Source organism: Trichechus manatus, unplaced genomic scaffold, assembly GCF_000243295.1.
Source record: "Trichechus manatus latirostris isolate Lorelei unplaced genomic scaffold, TriManLat1.0 scaffold00128, whole genome shotgun sequence".
NCBI lineage: Eukaryota > Metazoa > Chordata > Mammalia > Sirenia > Trichechidae > Trichechus > Trichechus manatus.
In genome coordinates, this window is record NW_004444064.1 from 5,066,057 (window position 1) to 5,075,124 (window position 9,068).

Consider the following 9,068-nt stretch of genomic DNA (forward strand, 5'->3'; position numbering starts at 1 on the left):
AGACAGTCCACATTCTGTGTTTCCTTTATTACTGAATATAAAAGCACTGTTCACTAAAGAAACAAGGAACATGTTATTATCATGATAGTTTTACAACGTAACTTTCATTCTTCTTGGAATGGATGTGTGCCTCCATCTTTTTCTTTCACTGTCACCAATTTAATTCTTCCAAAACTCCCCAACAGAATTGTAAGACCCTTGAATACTAGCCGGACAGTCAAAGCATCAGGTGAATGATCAGTTTCTTTTCCCCCCAGCAACAGCCCTCTGAGGCCCACAGTCCACCTGCTCCAACTGGAAATCATTCCCTTTCCTAAGCCTGATGGAGCTCATCCCCCGGTAGTTTCCTGAGAAAGGGAGCACAGTTGATCTTTTCCTCAGGCTGCTCCATTTCTCCAGAGATGAGTTCTCTACTCTCTTGCCTGGGGAGCATGGTCTGTCTGCAGAGTTCCTGGATCTGAGCTGTACAGGGCAGTGGGGTTCTCACTGTTGGGAATTTAGACTTGCACCTAGTCCCTGCTTTTAGAACACCATTTCTTTCCACTTTCTGCTGTTCCACAGTCACTTCCCTACACAGATGGAGTGGGGGCCCTCGCACCTGCCTTCTCCCCATTCCAGCCTCACTCTCGCCCCAAACTTCCAACACCCTGAGCCTGGCCCTGCTGCCTAGCTTCAATGGCCTACTTCTCAAGAAGCCACTGCTGTGGACACGTGGTATCAACTTTCTCAGTTTCCCTTCCCGATTCCCTGTCTTCCTTGGCTCAGCTTGTCTGCTGTTGACTCCTCCCCTTCCTCTCTGTCCTGAGCCTGAATGCCTTTTTAGTCCTTTATTCTCATTTACTGGGGGTTCAGGCAGTTGAAGAAATGATTGCCTGCATTAAATCTATGCCGTTTCTCTACTCAGTTTTTTCACATAACCCCCTTTCTTGTTTCATGAATACACTTTTTTTCTTTTATCTCTCTGAATATTTAAATAATATATACTTATTTTAAAAGCCTTTTCAGACTATTCCATTTCTTTGGGTATTAAATTCCTCCATTTGTTGACTTTGCTTTCTCTCTTTCATAGCACTGGGCTTCCTCAGATGTTGAGCAATCCTCTGTAAGAGAATTCTCCCGCACTCTGTACACTCTTTAATTCAGCAAGAGTCAGAATTACATGGACATGAAAAATGACATGAAATGTTCTATGCACCCTGGTGAAAATCAGATTACCTTTAACAAGCCAAAATCCAAACATTTTCTACAAATAACATCAAATCTTACCAGAAATAAGTTTTCCAATAGGATAATTCAAAGTCATCTGTTTCCTCTAAACAAGTCACTAAATGAAAAATTACATGCATACAACAGGGCAACTGGGATTGTGGATCTGGTTTCTCTTTCATTCTATTCTTTGCTTCTAATTTTTAAATAACATCTTTCCGTCTACTTCATCATCCTTAAGTGAAGAGCACAGGGCACAGGCTGGGAAGAGGCTCCTGACAGGCCTACAGATACATTCCTGTCTTCTGTTGTAAGGTAGAGTCTGAGTGAGTAAATGGCTCCGTTCCAAGCTGCCTCTGCTTTAAGACATTACGAAGAATGTCTTCTTAGTCATGAAGAATCCAAAGTGATTCCTATAAAAGTGGGTCTTTTAACTCAAAAAACGCATCCTGTTTCTACCAGCCTCATGTCTCCTTAAAACAATCATATTTCTTAAAGAACAAGACCCACAGATGCAATGCCATTCAGTTTATTTCTAACAGACTTTAGAACTCAAGCTTTAACTTTTACTACTATAGCTGCCCATACAAATGTCTAAAATGGCAACAGGGGTCTGGTCAAAACCCAAGCGCACCCACCTCCTCCATTCCATTGGTTCTCTTGGAAGCTGCTGGGAAAGTGTTGGATAAATAGAGGTGAACAAATTCTGATCACCGGCACCTGCAGCAGGGAAAAAGAGAAACTCAGTTACAGCATTTTCAGGTGAAGAGACAAAATGGGCTCTAAAATCTATTAAATTAGTATTTCTATGTCATTCTATATTCAGAAAAATGACATCACAAAACAAGATTTTTGTGTACCTTTAAATAGCGTCACTGTGAGTCAGAATCAACTCAATGGCAACAAGTTTAAATAACTAATCTCACAAAGCTGGCATGATACACGGCCTAACTTGACCCTCCTGGCACCTCCATGGGGTGAGTCTAATTACCCCCTGGAAGAAGATGAGGCCCAGGAAAGCTGAGTGACCAGAGATGGAGTCAGCTCAAGTCCACCCAGCTTTGCTCCCAGGGCCTGGGCTCTACAACCATGCACACTGCTTCCTTCAACTTACAGAGACCACCCCCAAAAACTCTATGCAGAAAAGGAGGCCCGGAAAAGTGAACATGGACTTCCTCACCAAAATAAACTCAATTTTCACTGAAATGCCCACAGGAGCTTAAATGCAGAGGACACACCCCGTGTGCACACACTTTGCAGGCACCCACATGCCTTCTCATTTATCCCACACAGTAATTCCTGGGGCCAGGGGGCAGACGCGACCCTGTCTCACAGCTGAGGAAGGCAAGCTCTCTGAGAGCCCGATGAGTTCAGACGCGCGTCACGAGCCCAGGTGAGTCTGACTTTCCACTGCACACTCAGTTTTAATTCAGCTCTGTATCCTAATTTTAACAAAACTGAAAAATCCATTTATTTCTCATAAAATGATAGTTTTAACTATATTATACTTAAAGCTAAAAGAGAACCTTTTAATATAGATGACTAAAATTCTTATACTCAGAAGATCCTCTTAGTTGAAGCAAAACCATTTTCTAAATGGCTTTTATACTGATCTTAAGAAGTTATTGGGACAGGGCAAACCTAGGAGCCCTAATTTTTGGCATGAACAGACAATCAAACATAACTAAAAAAGCACAAGGAGCAACAGATAACTAGATGATTGGGACCTCCTGAAAATCAAATACTTAGGCTCATCAAAAGACTTTTCCAAAAGAGTAAAAAGAGACTCCACAGGCTGGGAAAAAAATTTGGCTATGACATATCTGACAAGGGTCTAATCTCTAAATTTTATAGAAAACTTCAACAACAAAAAGACAATCAACCGAATTAAAAAACGGGCAAAGGACTTGAACCGACACGTCACCAAAGAAGACATCCAGGTGCCAACAAATACATGAAGAGATGCTTAGGATCATTAGCCATTAGAGAGACGCAAATCAAAACTACAAAGAGATACCATCTGACACCGGTAATAATGGCACTGATCAAAAACAGAAAACAAGAAATGCTGGAGAGGTTGTGGGGAGACTGGAATCTCAGACACTGCTGGCAGGCGTGTAAAATGGTACAACCACTATGAAAAACAATATGGCACCTCCTTAAAAAGCTAGAAATAGAAACACCATATGATCCAGCAATCTCACTCCTAGGAATATATCCTAGAGAAATAAGAGCTGTGCATGCCCACGTTCATTGCAGTATTATTTACAATTAACAAAAAAAAAAAAAAGGTTAACAGCCTAAGCGCCCATCAACAGATGAATGGATAAACAAACTGTGGTACATACACACAATGGAATACTATGCAACAACAATGAATCCATCCGCAAAACATGTCACAACATGGAAGAATTTAGAGGACATTATACTGAGTGAAATAAGTCAATCACAAAAGGACAAACGTTGTATAAGACCACTATTATAAAAAGTCAAGAAAAGGTTTTCACACAGAAACATTCTTTGATGGTTACCAGGGATGGGAGGGGGGAAGGGAAAACCACTAACTAGACATAGACACGTACAAACTTTGATGTACATGCTGCAAATATACCCATGTATGCAACAGTGCACACAGGGGACACAGACATGAAACTTCTTAGCTGTTAACTATACATCTCCTAGGACTGAGATAATGGACTTAAGGGCTAGGGACCATAGTCTCGGAGCACGTCTAGGTCAATTTGCATATCATAACCCATATAGACAATGTTCTACATCCTATCTTAGGTGAGTAGAAACTGGAGTCTTAAAAGCCTGCAAGCAGCCATCTAAGATACAACAATTGGTCTCTTCCTGCCTGGAGCAAAGAAGGGTGAAGAAAACCAAAGACTAAAGGAAACAATTAGTCCAAAGGACTAATGGACCACAAGAACCACAGCTGCCACTAGCCTGAGACCAGAAGAACTGGATGGTGCCTGGCTACCACTACTGACGGCACAGGTCACAGATAGAGTGGGGCAGAAAGGGAGAACAAAATTCAAACTCATAAATCAGACCAGACTTACTGGTCTGACAAAGACTGGTGGAATCCCCGAAACTATGGCCCTTAGACACCCTTCAAACTTGGAACTGAAATCACTCCCAAAGATCACATTACATAGCCATACAATAGACAAGTCTATAAAATGAACAGTAATACCACTGACGAATGTACACCTCAAAACAATCGACTATACGAGACCTAAAGGGCAGCATTTGCCCCAAAGCAAGGTTCAAAACGACGGTAGGGGCAGGAAAGCTGGGCGAATGGACATGGGGAAACCAGGGAGGAAGGGGGGAGAGTGCTGACACATTCAAGGTTGTGCAACCAATGTCACGAAACAAGCTGTGTATAAACTGTTGATTGGGAAACTAATTTGCCCCGTAAAGGTTTGCCTAAACCACAATAAAGTGTTCAAAAAAAAGGAAAGAAATCACTGGGAACTGATGTGAGCCTTTAACACATTTGTTTATTCTGCTATCATGAACCTAAGAAAAAAGCTCACTAGAGAACCATGTAACAATGTCAGCTCACTGCTGAGAGTACCGGAGTTCTGGTCCGCATAGCTGTAGGTCACAGAGGCAGGGGGCACAGTGGTCAGGCAAGAACTCGGGAGGCTGACTGCCTGGGTTCAAGACTCAGCTCCACCATTCACTAGCTTAATCATTCTGGGTAGATCATTTAACTTTCCTGTGCCTCCGTGAATTACATGTGAAATGGGGAAATAAAAATGCCTATCCAATAGGGGTGTGGTGAGGATTGAGTCAATCCACATAAATAACTTTAAACAAGGCCTGACACACACTAGATACTTACAAGCGTAACTTACTACATTTTACTTTTTGCTAAAATAAAAACAATTTTTATGCTTTACCCTATCACTTCTCATCTTGTTCATTCATTTGGTAGTTACCAATGTTATTAAAGTAAGAAAATCTTCAGTTAGCTTCAAGTTTTTATCTTCAATAGCCAATTTCCATTATCTAATTAAAGGCTCCAAGATTAATATATAAAATCACTACTTTCTGCTAAATGGAAATTAGGGCAACTACCAGGAAACTCCTCCTTGGTTTTTGTATAACACTAACACATGGTCCTTGCAAGGAAGTCTCACATAAATGCACGAGCAACACATGTACACAAAGTAAAAATGGAAATGTCCCCCACAGCTCCAAGCCCATCTTCCACAGGAAACCCAGCCAGACCGTGGGTGGACTTATATAAATGGAGACTCTAACAGGAACCACTGTTTACACTCCATCATGGAATCAACCTCTAATCTGTGCCCTAGATTTAATTTTAAATGGTTGTAGGCCAGTCAGCACATCTGCTGAGGACAAAGATGCCAGCTGAGGTAATTAGGGATTTAACCTGTGACCGGTCCACCTTGGAAAACCAAATTGTTCTAGCCTACTGAAGCTCCACACTAACTGGGACAAGAATATAAAGAAAAACCAGTGTGGTTTTCTCAGACTATACAGCTATTACCGGTTGTAACACCCTCAAATCTTTACACCAAGTATTAAGAAAATCAGAGATGTTATTTGAAGATGGGCACAAGAAGAGAAAAGAGAAACAGCTTAGGTGTAAAACCTCAAAAGAATTAAGTCTCGCCTCACGTGACAGGTGTACGGTAACGCTATCCAGCTATATGCTTCCCCCTCCTAATGGACGCAGCTTTGCTCCCCCGAAGCATGCTGGGGATGAACTCAGCATGAACTCGGACTAACGTACAAGGCCGGGACTGGCGAGACTGGGTCGGTGGCCAAGGCCAAGGAACAACTTATCAACTAAGAGAAAAACATCTGAGCCTGGATGTATAGTCCCTGGAAGCACTCGCCCTAGGACTGGGAAGAAAAACAATAAACCTTAGCCCCAGCTGGAACTGTCCATAACCTCATGTCCCTTGCTAAGTGGTAGCAGAGCGCTAACCTGAGTCCAGCCGACGCCCTGGACGGTCCCGTACGTAAGTTCCCCAAGTAAACCATATGTCCCAGTCACTGGTTCCAGAGTCTTTCTTTGGTCTCTTGGCTACTCGCCGACCCCGGGTCCTGCTGCTGCTGGGTTGTTACCCAACACAGGTAATTAAATGAACAACATATACACAGTTTCCTGAAATAGCCCAACCATTAAGTAAAAAAAAAAAAGTCATTAGCACTCTGATGCCTGAGCTGTAAGTGTAGAGCAACTTCCAGGCGGATTTTCACTGTCATCCCACAGGCAACAGAGGGGTGAGAAAACCAGGAAGGATTCCACGGTCCATTAAAAAGCTACTAAGAGCAAAAAGGACGCTTAAAATTGATTCATCCACGTTCAGAGAACCCTGCTCAGAGAATCACCATGTTTAGTTTCCTGACTCAAGAGGTTATTAAAACAGTCAACTCAGACCATTTATTTCCTTCAACAACTAAGATTTCTGTTTTTGGTGGGGGAGAGAGAGATGCATAAAAATAATTTATAAGAGTAATTCAAAGCATAATCCATTTACATAAATCTCTCTCCGTGTGTGTGTGTGTGTGTGTGTGTGTGTACACACACATATGCTGCCCAGTTCTCAACACTAACAAGCGAAGCACACAGGGGATATGAAGGTGTGGGTGAGTCACGGAAGCACACCATGGTCCTGAGATGGTCTCCTTAAGACTTGAGTGCACCCCGCACCACCAGGGAGCCCTAGATGTGGTGAAATCCATGTGAAATTGTGCACTACAAATTAGTAAGTAAACACAATTAAGCCCGTGCATACCTTTCTCACTGCTTAATCCACCCCCAGGTATGGGGCTGGGTTTGGAGGTGCTGCCCGGAAGTGCGGGGCCTCCCCCCACAGGCTGAGGATGAGCCCCAAGCTCAAGAGATCCCAGCTCCAAGGATCACCCAGAACGGGAGGCTGGGCCGTGGATTGCCAGTTCTGTCTTCAATAAGTCTTCTTATTTACGCCAGCTGCATTTTCTGTTACGTGCAGTCAACTGACTGACCCAGACTTCCATTATTTTCTGATTATATTGCTGCATTTTCTGACATCTTTACAAGTATATATGCATGTGTTAATTGTGTAATTTAGAACATGTTGTGTTAAAAGCAGGTAAGAATTAAGTGCAGGGGAAAAAAATTCAAAAAAACAACTTCAGTGATTTAAGCATAATTAGGTCATATCTCAACAAATTCATCTTAAAGATTAAAAATATTTAAAACATAAGGACTTAGGACTCAATTACAAAGAAAGTAATTAGTAACTTATATCAACATTAAAAAGACACTAACATATGTCCAATTTACAAAAGATAAACAAGATTACTAAAGGGTATAAATGGGCCCCTTAGAGTTTAGATCTCCAACAATAAGATAGTAAAGATACGGCCATTTTTTCAAAAATTCTAATTTTTTAAAGACATTGATTGATTATAAATAAAAATAGAAACCTGTAGGCTAGACAGTCTGTTTTTCAGACCCAAGATGCCATCATTAAGCTGAGAGTCTGACCAAACCTAGTAAGCATGCACGAGACGAAGCCGATGAACTGTGAGGCTGTGTGGGCCAAGGTCTGGGAAGGATGAGTCTGTTGTCAGTGAGTCACAAACTGATTAACTTTGACATCACTTGTCGTATATATCATTTGGTTTACCCTCCTTCTACCCAAAGAGCAAAGGAAAAGTTTGCTTTCACTCGTTTTATGCACGAACCTCTTTCTTTTATGGTCCATTAGAATTGCAAAGTCATAAAATTATTTAGTGTCAAAGTATTTTTAAAATTCAGATTTTTGAGTCACAGTCAACAGCAAACAAAACAGAATCGCTATTAAATTGACACTTGAAGAGTAGAAGAGTTTCCTGCTTTGTGTAAAAACGCCCAAACTAGACAGGCAAACAACCAGTGCTTCACACACAGGGATTTAATCTATGCCCAAACCAAACCCTCCGCCACGGATCTATGTCGGGGATGGGATTACAGGGAGGTTCACTTTCTGCATTACAGGAATATATAATGCCTAAACGAAATTCAAATAAAGGCATGTATTACTTTTTAACCTAAAACAACGTTTATGTTTTAAAAAGCTGTAAGTTTGTTGTTGCTAATGTTTCTATAATGTTTACACAATAATTTTAAAAGATTTTAGGAAGAGATTATGACATAAGATTGCATTTGGCATTAAATAGTCTACAGAAGAAAGTAGCATAAATCACTCAATGTGGTTTGAATGCTCCAGAGGTACTGTGTAAAATGCGCCTTGGGGGAAGCAAAAGAGTAAACTGAAAAGTTCCCTCTAACCAATAAGGGCACAGGGTTTTCATACTTGTAGAATCACTAGTTCCTATGATTTTTTTTTTCAGGCATGAGTTAAGAGCACTGAAAAATCTACCTAATATCTCTGATCCGATTATACAGGCCTCTTGCTAAGCTCCAGAGGGCTTGGCAGCAGCTGGAGGCAGAGAGAAAGTGGCTAGCTAACAGGAAAGGCAAGAGAGGGCCACCTGTTCACATGGGCCAGGCCCTGCCCTGAGCCCTCTGCACACAGCCCGAGCAGGAACTCAGGCACAGAGAAGTTCCAGAACTGGCTGAGGTCAAGCGACTGGTGAGTGGCAATGCTAGGATTAGAACCTCAGCAGCCCTGCTCTGGAGTCAACACTCTCAGCTACCACTGTGAGCTGCTTCTCTATTTGTTGATTGTATTACGTTTACAAACTAATCTGCAGCAGCTGTGTTGACATCAGTTAGTTGAAAATACAAGTTCCAGAAAACCTCCACTTTCTGTCGTCTGCTTTACATGGTACCAATTCTTATACATAGCACTGAAAGTCTTAACACAGAGTATAAAAGGATCAGG

At 41.8% G+C, this 9,068-nt stretch overlaps 1 protein-coding gene across 1 annotated transcript in view; it reads right to left on the minus strand.

Moving 5' to 3' along the window:
* Positions 1 to 2,775, minus strand: part of TRAPPC10 (trafficking protein particle complex subunit 10) — a 78,410-nt gene extending 75,635 nt beyond the window's left edge. The window contains exon 1 of the mRNA XM_023739074.1: positions 1,845 to 2,775. Within this exon, the coding sequence (XP_023594842.1) occupies positions 1,845 to 1,858 (14 nt within the window). The 5' untranslated portion in view covers positions 1,859 to 2,775. The remainder of the gene's footprint in view (positions 1 to 1,844) is intronic.
* Between the last annotated feature and the right edge of the window lie 6,293 nt (positions 2,776 to 9,068).